Raw genomic sequence first — 16,172 nt, 5'->3', positions numbered from 1 at the left:
TCTTATGCCATAAGATGAGTAATTAGCATAAATCTTATGGCATAAGATTACGCGTAATTTCCAGACTGACGTTCAATATGTAAATAGAATCCTGTCACGCTTTTTTCAAAGCAGATGTTTACTGAGCAAGCTTTCTTTGAAGCTCTTCTTTCGCTTCTTGGTAAATCTTTTTGCGAGATTCCTCGGAAAGATCTTTTACGACTGTTTTTTTATTCCTTATGTCCGTCTTTAATTTCTCGTATTTGTCTTCTTCGGCCAGAATAAGCGAGAATTCTACGTCGTCTATCTTTCTGTCACGCAAAGCCTTTGAGACAAGATCGGTAATAGTATTTACTTTAGCCCTAGATAGAGCTATTGTCGTGTCATGCTTGGATATTTTCGTGGATAGCTTTTTCATAATGCCCGTAGCAACAGCCGAAATGATACCACAAGCTGCCCCAACGCCGGCCAAAGGAACTCCAACGATTATTCCCGGCCCAGTAAGCGAAGTAGCAACGCCAGAGCCCGTTAACACAACAGATATGGATCCTGAAGTTATCGCAATCTTATGTAGCGTACTCCGGGCTCTAACGTACTTTTTTCTAACTTTTTCATAGTGTTTTGCCTGCCCTTCCAAGTAAGCCAGGATTAAGTTCGCTTTATTCAGACGAAAGTTTTCGGCGTTTAGTTCATTAGGTGTAGTATAGGGAACATCTGGGTACAACTGAGGTGCTGATGGTATAACATCCATTATATATACTAATGTACGACGCTTTTGGGAATGATATTGAGGAGCAGCCACATCACGACAACAGGGATTACTGGAATTGGAGAGCATTTAGGAAGATGTTTCCGCATGCAGACCCTAGTAAGTTCGAAAGGAGACCCGATGGGATTTACTATAACGGCTCTAGGATGTACAGCAACGAGGATTTGAAACCTACGCTGGTCGATCAGATAGACAATCAACTGAAGAATTCTGGTTATGTTAAACCCACACCAACACATCCAAAACCCGTGCAAGGTTGGTCAAAGGAATTATTGCTTGGTACCGGTACTTATCCGATACCCGCGGTTTCATTTGATAAACATCCAAGTTTGGATTTGACATTGAACATGCGGATCTCTAACAACCATTCCTTTTCGTTAAAGGTGCGAGATATCTTCAAAGACGTACCCATTAATCATACCACCGCTAAGGAATCTCATGAATGGTTAAGTGGTCCTAACATGCGTTATTGGCCGCAGCAACTAAACTTTGCGGTTTGGTGTGCCACCAGCGGCTGCGGTGTAAGTGCGAAGTTGATGAAGAATTCGATATTTATGTTTCACTTCCACTTTACCGTCCGAAGAATACTGCATGAGATGGGTGTTATTGCGCTGCCGGGAGATGCCGCGTTTTATCCAAGAGATAATAAATACGATGTTCCAGCCTATAACAGGCTTTGTAAGGAGTTTGGTGTTGTAGGGAAGGATTTTAGATGCACTGTCGGTGCTAACAATGGCTTGGGGCATATTTGGGCTTATTGGGGGATTGGTGGGCACGAGCTAAGCAACAGGGAAGTTCATGCATTGAATCTACGATGGAACACTGGGTATCATAAGGAAACTCACGACAGTAGCACCTTCTTTGAACCAAATGCCAAAACCACTAAGGAAGTCAGAGACGGACCTCTGTTCAAAGACGAGGGCGGTAAGTATGCAGGGGCTAACCCGCTGATTATCAAGATTACCAACGACGAGCAAACGAAGCAATACTTTAATTTCATACCCCCAGAAGGTAAAGGACTAACCAAAGCCGGCCTTGCCCGTTTGAACCGCAGCATAGAAGCTTACGTGTATTCCATCCTTGGAGCTCAGGTAAACACCCGATCGAGTATAGTGGGGAATACCGGCGCCGCAGAAGAGACGCGAGCCGAAGCCTTGATCTTATTCGAAAGTTCGATCTTGGAGGGCGACATTAGCAAGGGCGTACAGCGTTACCAACTAGCTATACAAAATTCTAAGGCAAGGTTGGACTATGCAGTAGCCCCGGGTTGTTGGTTAATGCCTAGTAATTTATCTATAAATACTGGTTCTGTAGCAGGATACAACAACAAACTTCAACGAGCTACTAAGGATATGAAGTTTGGGGTGAACGACGTGAACTCTGACACTCTTAGGAACATTCCCCATTTCGTGGAGAAGTCAAAAAAGTCGCATGAAACGAAGCTACCCGTAGTTAAGAAACCATCAAAGAAGGCCCTGCCTGCGATACCTGAGGAATATGACCATAACTTACTAAAGGTCGGCTTAACCGCTGCAAGCATTGGTCTGAGCTATTATATATGGCGATGAACAACCCCTACGTAGCTGGAGTAGATTGTGTTTATACGACTTACACAGGCGAGAAAAAATACACCCAGGCGTCTTGGGTGGACGTTGAGGGCATGTCAGTGAATTTGAACTACTCAGGGAAGAAGTTAATCCTTTATAGTATTTGCCTTGGATCAGTAAGTCACGCCAACATTGGTTTTAGATTTTGTGATGACAACGGCGTACTGCAGCCTATGCGTGTGAAGACAAACAACAGGGAGCCTGTGCATTTCTCCGTAGAGCCGAACACCGACAGCGCTGAGAATTTATCGGTTTGGACTTTTCATATGGTCGCCGATTGCCATGGGAAGGTAAAGCTGCAAATGCGCGTAGATGACACCGGGAGCGTTTGCATAAATAGCATAGAAAATCAGAGAGATGAAAAATATAACCACGCAACCATTTGCACTCTTACGGTAATGAGTCTCTAGAAGCAAATTTATTTGCTGGTATATATGAACCCACATACTAAGGAGGATTCATTCCTTTATTTTCTGGAGGAAGATAGATACTTGCGTAATGCTAATTGGGTTGACACGGAATTGTGGGTGAAGGTTGGTGGGTTGGGATTGATTATGTGCACAATTTGTATTAGCGTAAGGGAGGAATATGGTATTGGATTTAGAGTAGTAGATGAGAATAACGATCCATTGTTACCATACAGAACACTGAAAAATACTAGACGGTCAGCTCATTTTTCATATGAACCGCCAAATAGTCTAGACGATATAGTACCAATAACCTTTCACATGGTAGCTAATTGTCAATACGCAAAGCTTCAGATCAATACTGACGCAACATCTAACGTTAATGTCGAAGTTAAGATAAACGCTGTTATTTCACAATCAGCTGCGCCAAGCGATTCTACTTTTAATCATAAGACCATTTCTACTATGACTGCCATACCGCTAGTTCCGCATTATCAAGGCGGTGCGAATACTATCTTTACTTATCCCCAGTCGAGAACACCCCGTGCACCCGACGACGATTATAAGCCGCTAGTAATACACAAGGATAAGATCATCCCCGAATCTTCTTCAGGAATACCACGCCGATAGCGACGACTAATATCCAAATGTTATTCCCCACAAACTTTAGCAGTTCTCCGCCGGCCCTAAGCGCCAAGGAAACAACCGAACCCAGCAGCCCAGGAAGACCGGCTGCCATCTTTTTTCCCAAGTCCGTCAGCCCATTGCCTAATTTCTTTACGCCCGCGCCTGTAGCCTTAAGCGTGGATAGGATAACTCCTACTACGGTACTAATAGCAACCGCAAATGCCAGTGGAACGCCATACTTCAAAAGGGCTCTTTTTACCTTTTCCTTGGTGGTAAGCCCCAGCTCCTTTTCCAGGTTGTCCTTTTGCGCCTGTAATTCCGCGACTCTTTCCTGAAGGGTTTCTACTTCCCTTTGAGCTGCTTCCCTTTCCTCTTCGGTACGAGTTTGGTCCTCGATTACTTCTTGCTGCCGCTCTATTTGTCCCTCCAGGTCTTCAATAGCCTGATCTCTTTGCCGGATTTGTTCCTCCTTAGTATTGATTTCAGCCATTAACCGTCGCCGTTCCACTAAAGAGCCGGCTATGGTGGTTTGCAGGTTATCGGTATCGTCTTTAATTAAGTCTAACTCTTGCAGGGCGAGGTTAAGAGCCCTTTGAGTTTGATTTCTTTCGCGTCGAATTTGGGTTCTTTGGTCTACCAGCTCCCTTATTTCTTGATTTTTAAATTCGACCTCCCTCCTATGCGCGTCGGCAAGCCGCTGGTTTTGCTTCATGTATTCCTCCTCCCTTTCTTCCAACGTTTCCCGCAGCGCTTCCACTGAGGCGCCAGAGCTTTGGGCTTCTCCTAAGTCCTCCCGTGCTTTGTCTAATTCGCGTAAGGCCTGATCCACCTGATTTCCTATTTCTTTTATTCTTTCATCTTGATGGGCGGACTTCTTTTCAGCATCGGCAAGTAGCTGACCTTGCTTTGCATATTCTACATCTTTTTCTTTTAACTCCCTTTGCAGCTCCGCGGCACGTTTTTCCGCGTTGGTCCTTTCGGTTAAGTTGTGCAGCCTTTCTAACAGGCTTCTAGTAGCACGCTGAAAGCCTCTTAATCTCAAGACGTCACCCCTAACGTTGCCCTCCTCATCAAAGAGGTTTTGCGGTTTTGTCCAGCGGTCTTTGTCGGGAAATCTTAAGTCTTGGACGCTTATGAGGACTTTGTTTCCCTTTTCCGTGAGCTTTACGTCGTCAGCATCAAAGTTGTCGTAGCGCAGCTCTAGCTCCTGCTTTGCCCACTCTACGGTTTCCCGCGCGGCTGCTTCCGGCTCGCCCATGTTTTGAAGCTCTATGTGCTCACGCGGAAACGTGTACTCGCGTGCTTTGGGATGTCTTAGGGCCTTTGCAATTCTATTCCTTAGGGAATCGTCGACTTGTTGGGTGGGAAGCAGCGGTTCTTCGTCACCGTCGTTAATGTCAGCCTGACCTTCCTCAGTGGTGGGGTCAAAGTCTGGATCCGTTCCTTCTACTTCCATTATATATGATAAGCTCAAAGTTAAATCCCAACGTATTACCTAAGCAGGTTGGCGGACTAAAAGCAGAACGCACCTTTCACCGGGTTACATTCACACCTTCTAGCGCAAAGCCGGGGGAGACGCTGTACGTAGGCGTGCCCCGCCTAACGGATAACCTAGTATTGGTTCCTGGTACCTTGGCTTTAAGGTTTGACCTAGCGGTGCAGTCAAGCCCCACAGACGAAAGGATTATCGTTAACAACGTGGGCCGCAACATTGTTTCTAAGATGCGCGTAAAGTTCGCAGGGGAATCCTTGCTGGACTTAAATAGGTACGATTTGTACACCACGTACAAAGACTTATGGTTGACAGCCTTTGACCGCGCGCAAAGGATAGAACAAGGAATTGGTAGTGTCATTCTACGTAAGGTCCGCACACCTACGAAAACGCAACGTACTGACGGCAGCGGAGAAACCGCAGTGGCAGACGCAAAGCGAATAAAGACCGCCTATGGTAGCAAGTATGTCATACCACTGGACTTTGAAGTGATTACGAATCACGGTGTGTATTACCCAAGACAGCTTGCCGAACTGCAGTTTGAAGTAACTTTAGCAGATGCTAATAACATCATTGGTGGGCTAAGCACTGCACTTACCACAACAACCCCATACTCTATTACCAACTTAGAGCTACAGTACGAAACGGTGTACAGCGAAGAGCTGGCCCGTAGCGCTGGCATGGAATACAGCTCCGGGAAGGTATTCCTTTACGACCACGTAGTGATGTATAAGACGTTCAGCTTCCTGGATAAGACGGATGAGGTTATCAACCAAAGCATCAACCTCCCCCGAAGAAGTCTCACGGGGTTAATGTTGGTGTTTGCCAAACCCTACGAAGCCGGCAAGCGCAACTCCGAAGCCTTTCACAACCCTAACATTACTAACGTAGGGGTCAACATAAACGGCGTTCCAAACAAGGTCTACTCCCAGGGGATAAAGCCCGCAGACGTGTACAGGGAGGCAAAGCGCAAGTTTGGCGACCAAATTAGCCCCGAGGAATTCTTTAAGGATAAGTATGCGCTGTGGATTGATATGCGCACCATCAACGACGAAGACCTGCATGGTCAGGGCTTACGTCTAGTAAATACGCAGGATGGCATAACATTGGAGATCAAGCGCACCAAAAACGCCAGTGCGGGCGACGGTGATAAGATAAACTGCTACGTTTTCGTGGTGTCGGACGCGCAACTGAGCGTAGAAATGAATCAGCTAAAGAGCGTTGCATATTAATGTTAAAATATTTCTTAAATATACAATGCTTCGCGTATTTGAAAACAACGACACCAAACTGCAATGCATAGTGCAAGGCGAAACTTTGTACTTCAAAGCAAAGGAGGTGGCTTTGGCGTTGGGCTATGAGCGCCCTAGAGATGCAATTAGAGCACACGTATCTGAGAAATACCAGAAAAAATGGGTTGATCTACAAGGGGCTGCGAATCACCGCTCCTTTACTACGCAACCAAATGCCGTGTTTATATCCGAACCTGGTTTGTACGAACTGATATTTAGCTCCAAACTACCCAAAGCTGTGGAGTTTCGTGATTGGGTCTTTGAGGAAGTCCTACCCGCGCTAAGGAAAACGGGTAAATATGCAATAGAAAGGCAGTTTGGCGGCCCAAACAAGTTAGTATTCAAGATCGAAAATGAAGCCGACCTACACGCGAAGGTCGTCGACTACACACGTAGGTTTTACCCCGATTTCATCATAGCGCCGGGTCTTGGCGAACTTCAAGATTCAGACAGCAAGCGAATGACCTGCTGGCGAAAAGGCTACCAAGCCGGTCAACCCGACCTTTTGATCCTAAATGCGCATAAGAAATACCGCGGGTTGTGTATTGAGTCGAAAACCCCAAAAGGAAACGGCGTCTTATCCGCGAAGCAATCTAAGAAAATCTCACAGCTTGACGTAAATGGTTACCTAACGATGGTTAGCAACGATTACGACATTATCTGCCGTGCCCTGATGGATTACGCGGATGGTATTCGTATTCCCTGTAAGGGCTGTGTAAAGCGGTTTAAGTCCTACGCCACTTTGAAAACGCACCTAAAGATATTCCATAGGTATAATGAAGCTCAGCTTGACTCACTGGCGTGATCTTGTCCACGGTAAAGCATACGAAATAAAAAATTACGTCGTCTTCGAAGACATCGACCGTTTACGGTTAGTCCTCAAAGACTTAGAAGGCAAGGAATATTCCCTTTGGGCGCCGGATTGCGTGCGGTACGTAATTCAGGGCGAGGAATTCACCCACTTACGCAGCTATGGTAAGGTAAATGGCCGATGGAAGTTTGACATTGAAAGAAGAGTCACTCCATCTCCTCTTTGTAGTTAAGCGCGTCTGCTAAAGTCCGCTGCGCTTTAGGATCCGCGGAGCACCAATGCCCCACAAAGGATCCTTCGGAGAATACCCTGTCGCAATGAAGGCAGGTGTATTTTTTACGCGGTTTGGGTATCGGTATGCAGTCGGCAGGTAGTTCGCAAGTAATACAGTCCATATATTGAAAGGGCGATTAGGAATCCTCCAAAGAATGCGGCTGCGTAGGCTAGCATATACCTTTAAAAGGGGTCCTTATTTTTATTGTTGTTTTGTTAAATGTTGATGATACTTAACAAACAACAAGAAAAATAAGAATGGGATTTGAGACTCTTTGCACAAACCCTATCTTACTATCTTAGGTCCCCTTTCTAACTTCTACGGGCTTTCCTTGCCGCCTCGTTACTGGCATGCCAAGCATCAAAGCGATCTAAGTACTCTTTAAAACCGCCTTGACCCTCATACAAACACTGCCAAATATGTTGACCGCTCCTTTGACAGCCGCAGCGCTCACAAGTTGCCTCCCAATATTCCCTATCTTCCCACCTTACACCTTCTACGAGGTCAAACTCCGCAAACGTTTCGTCTATTTCTTTCTTCCTTTGCGTTAACTCTTTCGTGGTGTCAACCGGACAACATCGGGCGGCAACGTCACCGTGCTCCTCACATGCTACGCCCAGCAGATCGTAATTACCAAGGCATCTATGTCGGTGCCAGACGTCGGTAACGTCCTCGTCGCAGCGCACGCATACGTTCTTTAAACAAACCCTTCTGCTACGATGGTACTCCAACGCCTGCGCGCTGCTAAACTGCTTATCACAGTCCTCGCAAACGGTAACGTTGTTTACTTCCTTACTGCATACCCGTCTTTCGACGTGATATTGCAATCTTTGCTTGCTGCTGAACTCCCTTTCACATTGCTTGCACTTCATTATAACTAAGTGTTATTTAAGCCTTATAAGGGATACTTAATAAAGTCCTGCACGCTTTCTTTTGCCCAACCGGCCATCGTCAAAAGCGCACCAAACCTTTCCGCGCGCTTCAGACCGCACATTTCATCGTACAACTCCTGCACGCGCTCTTTCAGCCGATCGATCTCCTCCCTTTGCATTTCTATGGTGTCTCTTTTATCTTTTGCGTCGGTGGCAATCCTTCTTACTGCGTCCACTGGGTCCATCGTATATATAATGGATCCGAACCATATTCCCTGCAATGCTCTGATAGTAGGACCCACCGGCTGCGGAAAGACCCAGTTCGTCGTGGAGCAGCTATTAGGACCCTTTAGATACCGCTTCGACTACATCGTGCTATTATGCCCCACCTACGTGAATAACCGCACCTGGACGGGCATAGGAGTGAAAGATGACGACTTCTTTGTGGACATACTGGATCCTAACGAGTTATCCAGCCATCTTAAGTTCTGGCATAAGCAATTCCCTAAAGATACGCAAACCTTGCTCATACTGGATGACATTGCCTGTGGGGATGATGTAAAAAGACGCACCTCCGAATTAGTGAAGCTCGCCTTTAGCGGCAGACACGACAATATTAGCGTTTGGTTGCTCTCGCAGCAGCTTACCAGCGTCTCTAAGCCTTTTAGGGAAAACATAGGCTCACTTGTCGTATTTTATACTCCGAGCAAGTCTGACCTGGAAACCATCTTAAGCGACTACGGCGGTGAGGTATCCAAGGCAAAGTTGCATGAATACATGCGGCATTTAAAGACGCACCAACATTCCAAGATGATCTTCTCTTTGAGGTTTCCCTACACGGTTGGAATCTATGGTTCCTAATGTATATGGACATTGAGCAGCTCTTAGATGAAGTCCCCACGCAGTTAGACGAAAGTAACCTTAAGGAACAACTCAACATCCTTGTGTCATCTGGGAAGTGCAAAGAAATGATAGGCAAGGAACTTACCCATGAGCAGGTTAATAAGTTGTCGGAAAAGGAAGTCAAGAAGTTCCATAAGAGGTACGAGGCCGCCCTTGCAAGTAAGACCACGGACGCCGTAGCAGACTCCGCTATCCGACTTGCGACTAAATTGCTTGGACTTGCGCTGCCCATAGACGACGTGGAGCAACTGCGGAATGACATAAGCGAGGACTATGTCATCGCCCAAGAACTTAAGATAACCTGTGGGTGGTTGTCTTTGAAGTGCGGTAAGTTAATGGCAGTCGCCTCTGCGGCACTTCACGTAGCTCAGCATGTCGACTTGAAGGAGGTACTGGTGTCTTGGAAGGACTTCAAGAAGGACAGAGAAGTCGAAAAGGTCTTCCAGGCAGCACTTGCTGAGGTACCTGATCAAGTCGCCTCAAGTACTTAGTCAAGTCGTCCTTAAGTACTTGGTCAGGTCGCGCCCAGGTTATTTCCAAGTCGTCCTTAAGTACTTAGTCAAGTACTTATCAAGTCCTTCAAGTCCTTAGATATAAATGGAAGCAGAGGAGCAAAAGATTACCAAGGCTAAATCTCCGGGCAGAGTCGCTGCCGGTAAGAAGCTCGCGGAGATGAATAAAAAGAACAAAGCCAAAAAAGAAGAAAAGGTGGAGGAAAAAGAAGAGGAATCCTTCATTAATCCTGGGTACGTCATTGGCGCGTTAGGAGTTGCTATAGCAGCAGGCAGCCTTTACTTACAATGGCGGGCTACGAAAAAAGTAGAACCCGTGCATGTGCCGCCAACATATCACGCACCCGTGCACGCACCTGTGGAACCAGCTGTTAGAAAAAGTAAGATCCCTGAAATGGAGTAATAACCTTCTCGCTTTGTAATATAATGTCAACCGCGTTATTGAAAACTGTTGAAGAAGCAGCTATTATTACTTCCATCGTTGCGGGTATTGGTTGGGTAGGTAAGAAAGTGCTCAAAGAAGACTTTACTGAAGACCCAAGCAAGAGCTTCGCTAATTTTGCTAAGATGACCGCTGCCGTAGGCGGGGCTATCATGGTAAAGGATTACCTACGGAAGGAAAAGTACATTCCTAATGTATAAATGGCTAGCGTGGTCATAGGTGGAGTCGTTGCAGCTTTAGCATTCACTGGAGCTAATTATGGCGGTCAGTATTTGGATAGATTAGTTAGAGGCGACAAAAGCGGAGATTTGGCCGCTGAGAGGAAGAGACACGATTTGGCGCTGGAGAAATATCAAAGGGACGTGGCAGCTTGGAATGAAAAAAGACAAGCTTACAGGGATTGGTTGGATAAGAATTACCAAGACAAAATGCAGGCGGATAAGAACTTCGAAAATACAGACTACGCCTTTAAACTTTATGCGCAAGCGCACCCCGTGGCATTGACGGGATTGAGAAAGCCTCAGTTTAAGAATTACTATCAGCCTTCTAAGAAACAAAAAGATAGTGAGTTGGTCTTCGTAGGAGTCGCAGGGCTGGCAGGAGGCGTAGCTTTGGCGTATCTGCTCTAACGAAGGAAACTGTGTTTCCTGAAATATATGATCGTCTTTTTGGAAAGCGATAAAAATAACTTTACCACTTATCTGAATCCCCCCATTAAAGCCCATAAAGTTCGGTTGGTTAGTTGTTCTTTGTACAATTCTTGGTATAATTTAGTCAATGCCTTGATCACTGAGCATAAAGGCGGCGGCAATTATCAAGGCGTATTGCTGCCCGATGGACATTACACACCAATCACCCTTGCTAAGGAATTAGCAAAACACGGTTATACGCTCACCACAGGATTGCCGCACGAAATGACCTTCAAACATAATATGCCAAACTATTCAGTAACTTTTGGAAAGTCTGACCCATTGGGATCTTTATTATGTGCTTCAGGCAAGACGATTACCAACACAGCCATACCTGTGAAATGGAAAGTCGCATCCTCTTACGAAGTCTATTGCGATTTAGTCCATAGTTACAACAATGGAGAAAAGTCTTCTCTTATGTCCAAGTTTCTGCCCAAAGGTAATCCATTTGACTCAGAAGAATACACTCCCATTTCTTTGAGTTATGACTTGTCTAATTTGGTAGAAAGCATAAACATCACCATTAAAGTGGACGGAGAAACGGTGGATTTCAACGGACGTAAGATCAATCTTGTCCTGGAATTCATATAATGGGTCGAACTCAGGACAAACTTAAAAGGATTTACTATGGGCCCGAAGGCTATTGGAGAGGAGCGTCGGCTATCAAGAAACTTGCAGCCGCTGCCAGGGTATCAGAAGAAACGGCTAAGAACTGGTTAAAAAAACAAACCCTCTGGCAGGTTTATCTTCCCGTGCCCAAGTACATTCCCAGGCCCAGCTTCACCGTAAATACCCCCAATGAAGTTCATCAGGCGGATTTGCTTTTCTTGCCGCACGACAAGGTGAGAAAGAAGACCTATAGATACGCTTTGACCGTAGTCGATATCGCAAGCAGATACAAGGACGCCGAACCCATAACCAGCAAGGATTCTGGGGAAGTCGCAGAAGCCCTGAGTAGGATTTATAAGCGCGTTTTGAAATGGCCCAAGCTGCTGCAAGTGGATGCGGGGACAGAGTTCATGGGCGTGGTTACTAAGACCCTGAAAGACCACGACACTAAGATTAGGAGAGCCGAAGCAGAGTACCACAGGGGTCAGAGCATTGTTGAAAGATTCAATAAGACCTTGGCCGAGCGTCTCTTTGCATACCAGTATTGGAAAGAGCTGGAAGATCCCTCCAAACGCAACAGGGAATGGACTCAGAGGCTCCCCCAGGTCGTCGCGGCTTTGAACAACGAGGCGGCCAGGGCTACGGGAATGAAACCCAAGGATGCCATAAAAAAGAAACACGTGGAGCACAAGTCCTACGTCAGAAGTTCGAGGGCGGTCGGACTAAAGGAAAAAAAGCTCCCCCGCGACATAGTGGTCAGATACCTCTATCAGCCGGGGGAACTCGACGGTGGCAGTAAGAGAGCCACGGATCCTAACTGGTCCCTGGAAACGTATGAGATTTCGAAGTCCGTCACCAAGGAAGGGCAACCCGTGTTGTATTACCTAAATGGCCCAAGTCGTGGATTTGTCATGGAAGAGCTGCTCATAGTCCCCAAAGACTCAGAGTAGTGCTGCTCCGCGCGCCCGATTGCACTCTAGGCATGTCAGTCTTACATTGCCTCTGCAATGCCCGCGTTTATTATTTATGCGATCCACGGAGAACTGCTGATCGTCATTTGGGTCAAACCTCCATAGTAGAGGTATGTTACATTTGGCACACCTTGCCCCTTTCTTATAGACGTCGTCCACGCATAGGTCAAACTTTATCCCCGCATAGCGGGGATCTTTGCTCTTTTCTTCGTCGTGGCGCTTGTAGCGAAGGAGCTTCTTAGCAATGTTCTCTTTGGCTACTTCTTCGGGGGTGCGGTCGTAACGCAATTGCGGACCCCAGGCTCTTTTCAACTGCTTGGCGTATTCTACGCGGCTTACGGCGGTGTAGATAAGGTTGCTCCAACACAGCCGCTGGTCTATGATCCATAAGGTTTCTTTTATGGTAAGCCCCTGCGCGCTGTGGACTGTCATACAATAGCCCAAGCGCCAGTCTGGATGGGAGGTTATTTTTTCCACCTTTTCTATGGGTACCCAGGCTTTATCATGTGTTACAGCATTTTGTAGTTGGATGTCGGTACCAGGTACCCAGACGTCTCTTTTTTGCATTCGGGTATCGTGGGGTTTGTAAGAAACAGGTACGGGATGCGTAGGGAAGCGCTCTCGGTGTATATTTAGCAAGTCTTTCTGTATGCGAGACTGTGATGCGCGTTTGCTGCTTAGCACCAAATCCTTTGGATGCCATGTGTGAAGGAAGTCCTCGTATTTCTTCGCTCGTACCCTCTTGCGTAGTATCTTGTTTTGTTCCGCGTCACTAAGGCCCCGAAGTTCTGCTTTCAGGTTTCTTATTTGATCCTTACTGCGGTAGTCGGTGTTAATTTCTTCGGAGTGGTCTACCATTTCTTTTAACCATTTATGGGGCATCTCTCCGGTTATTGGAGGAGGCTGGCAAGGATCTCCGGCGAATATCACTTGACACTTTCCACGGAGGAATTCTACAAATTCCTGCAGGATTTCTAAAGGAACGGTGCAAATCTCATCCCAAAGTATCACCGGGGGTATGCCGTGGATGGCTTCTGGTACCCACTTTTGACCATTCCAGCGGAAGAAGCTGTGGTAGGTCTGCGCGTCGTAACCCATCTCCGTTAATTCTCTTTCCAGACGGTGCGTTGGCGTTAACACCTTTATCTTTGGAAAGAGTTCCAAAACCCTGGTAGTTTTACCACTGCCTCCCGTTCCGTAAAGGTAAGAGAAGCGTTGGTAAGAGATTGGGTCCGCAACCGACGGTAGAGGCTCCCCGGTTGGTTCCACGCTACCGTAAAGATGTTCTCCGTGATATTCTACACGGCCTCTCCATGCTTTTATCTCCTCATCTTTGACGCGCCATTGACCACTTTCTGCAAGTTCATCGGCAGTGTAGAACTCCTGCATCTTCTCTAACACTTCTGGCTTTACATACAAGGAATCCGTGGCTACGCGTGGGATGTCCTCTTTGTCAAACCGTAGCAGCATTGCTAAGAGATTGATGTGCGCATATGCTAGCATGCTGGCACGCAGATGGTAATACTGTGGTCGATGGTCTTGGTAATAACACAGCGCATTCCATTTCTGTTCTTTTTGACCTTCTATGAAGTAGTCCCATTTCTCTACGGATACCATTGTTCCTTGGTCATGTGCACGTTTTATGAGGAAGCTTAGCTCACCGGCGTCTGTTATTAAGCGTCGCTGCATGTGTTTTTCGCCTTCTTTTGCGTCCTGTGTGAATTTACCTATGACCACACGCGCTGTGGGGTTGTGCTCTGGAAGCCATTGTGTAAAGGCGCTATGGCAGAGTATGGCTTCATGCGCTGTGTATTTTAAAAGCTTGCGCTCTTCGAGGAACTTCAGTAGGGGTATGGGTATCCATTCTTTCTCCTGCAGGTGCTTCCCATACCACGCGTAAATTATGGGATGTAAGTCTTTTGCTAACTCCCAGGTGGTCAGTCTGATGAACCCCGTTGCTGGGGCGTCGTAGTAACCCGGTAGTGACACCCTAAAGAATTGGGAGTCTGGATGTCCGTAACGGTCATAATACTCCTTACAATCCCCAAGGCCTTTGAAACTGGCGGGGTAACAGTGTTTCATATCCAACGACACGTACTCGTCTTCGTTGTACTCCATATTCCAAAGACCGCCGTGACCGTGTTCTACGCAAGCTTTGGAGATATCTTTGAACTCTTTTGGGGTAGGTTTCCAGCCGTTCCTTTTCTTCGCGGCTAAGAAGTCCAAGCTGCGAGAGCTGAGCACTTCGTCTGAAAAGTCCTCACCAAGGGTTTCGCAGGCGCTTTTAATGCGTTGATGTTCCACTTCTGGTCGGTATAAAGTACCATCTTGCGTCATGAATTGACATCCTTCTGAATCCATTAACCAAATAGAATTCTCATTAACTAATTCTGTCAATGGGGAATTCTTATAGACCTTTGTCTCCTTCTTTCTTGGGAACCTCAACTCCCTCCACGCGTGCGCGTTGTGTTGGTAAATGACTATGGGAGCACCTTTGCCTTCGTATTTATGCGTTCCTGGGTAAATAAAGCCGTCGGTGATATCTTTCACATGGATTCGCCTTCCTAACGTGGTTTCCAACTTCTTGATGTTTTCGATGGTTCCTCCAGTTTTACGAGTAGAATGCTCCCATTTCCTGATGGCTTCTCTTCTTTTTGGCGTAAGCTTACCACCCCGAGAGGAATCCTCGAAAAACTCCCTAACCAGCTTCCCAACGCAGTTACCAGGATGTCGCATTGGTTTAAGCTTCTTAACGTCCGGCTTCTTAATTTCGTATGCACCGTAGATGACCACGGTAACCGGGTAAGCGACCTCGTAGAAGAGCATGTCTATTCCCTCAAGTGCTCCCGGTCGTGTGTGCTTATTCAAAACGAACAGGTTCTGCTTACCAGACGCTCTGATAGGATTACGACCCTTTTCTATTATCCACTCACCGTCTAAGTACTTTACGAATGTCAACTCCAAACGGTAGTCACCGGCCGGCCTTCTGTTGATTATCTTTTCAGCCATTTTGTGATTCATAGTTTTGTCTGTCTTTCCCTCCATAAATGTAGCGAAGACAAAGTCAGCGTCTGAGTTATCCATCACCTGATTTCCGAGCCTGCGCACAGTTTTGTTTTGAATGTCGTTGATGGTGGCCATGTATATCTAAGGAATATTTTAACCTCCGTTTGCGGTAAATCTGCTGTACCCGTCTTCGTAAATCCGCGAGTTAAACCCGTATATCTTTGGCATCGATCGCGAGTCCCCCTACCTGCTGCTTCTTTTCATCGGACAAATTAACAATTAAACAAACATTTAACAAATAATTGATCATAACTGTCGGCCAATCAGATTGCGACTAAATACGAGCCCTCCAAACCTATTATCTTGATAAAACTATTTGTACATGCAATAGTTTTGTATGAATGATAAGCGTTTGGAAACCTTGAATAAATATTTTCAAATTATATTGACAGTATCTAAAACTCTTATTTAGCTTATTAAACTTGTCCCATTATCAAAACCAATGCTCAACCCATGTGATTATTGATCTTATATCTTTCCCTTATAAGCTGTTTTTTTCATATCGAAATAAAGTTTTACAATAACTTGCAATTTTCTCGCGCGCTGATTGGTTATTTTTTATCGTCAATAATAGGACAGACAGATAAAGCTGACGTCAACGAGCGCGCGTTCTTTCCGTTGGTTGTTTTGATCAGTAAAAACGAGAAGAAATATGCATTGATACACAATAATGAAGTCTGCTAAGCAAGGTCTACACAGAATGCCAATTCTGAGCTTTTTTTCAGACCAATTAAGATCTTTCCCCCAGAAGAAATATGCAGTTGCGTTACCGATATTCAACACAGCGCATATACAAGGTCAACCTTCAATAAACCACCAACTACTATTCATTTACATTGCTCCAGTGCTA

At 46.0% G+C, this 16,172-nt stretch overlaps 1 protein-coding gene across 1 annotated transcript; it reads left to right on the top strand.

Moving 5' to 3' along the window:
* Positions 1-826: 826 nt before the first annotated feature.
* On the top strand, positions 827-3,182 carry LOC148913219 (uncharacterized). Its single transcript, XM_089025718.1, has 2 exons — positions 827-1,003; positions 1,132-3,182. Exons 1-2 carry the CDS (start codon positions 965-967, stop codon positions 2,314-2,316), a joined length of 1,224 nt encoding a protein of 407 aa, XP_088881844.1. The 5' UTR covers positions 827-964; the 3' UTR covers positions 2,317-3,182.
* Positions 3,183-16,172: the final 12,990 nt, after the last annotated feature.

The sequence above is a fragment of the Actinia tenebrosa genome, unplaced genomic scaffold, assembly GCF_029948245.1.
Source record: "Actinia tenebrosa isolate PJP-AT-01 unplaced genomic scaffold, QUT_ActTen_1.0 PGA_scaffold0__85_contigs__length_37466705, whole genome shotgun sequence".
Classification (NCBI taxonomy): Eukaryota; Metazoa; Cnidaria; class Anthozoa; order Actiniaria; family Actiniidae; genus Actinia; species Actinia tenebrosa.
This window is presented reverse-complemented; position numbering and strand designations above follow the sequence as displayed.

What these genes read in the sequence shown, in the direction of transcription:
- LOC148913219 (XM_089025718.1), top strand. Translation starts at nt 965, where the DNA reads ATGTTAAACCCACACCAACACATCCAAAACCCGTGCAAG. An exon ending in ACATCCAAAACCCGTGCAAG is followed by an intron (nt 1,004 to 1,131) that starts GTTGGTCAAAGG and finishes TTTTCGTTAAAG; the next exon opens with GTGCGAGATATCTTCAAAGA.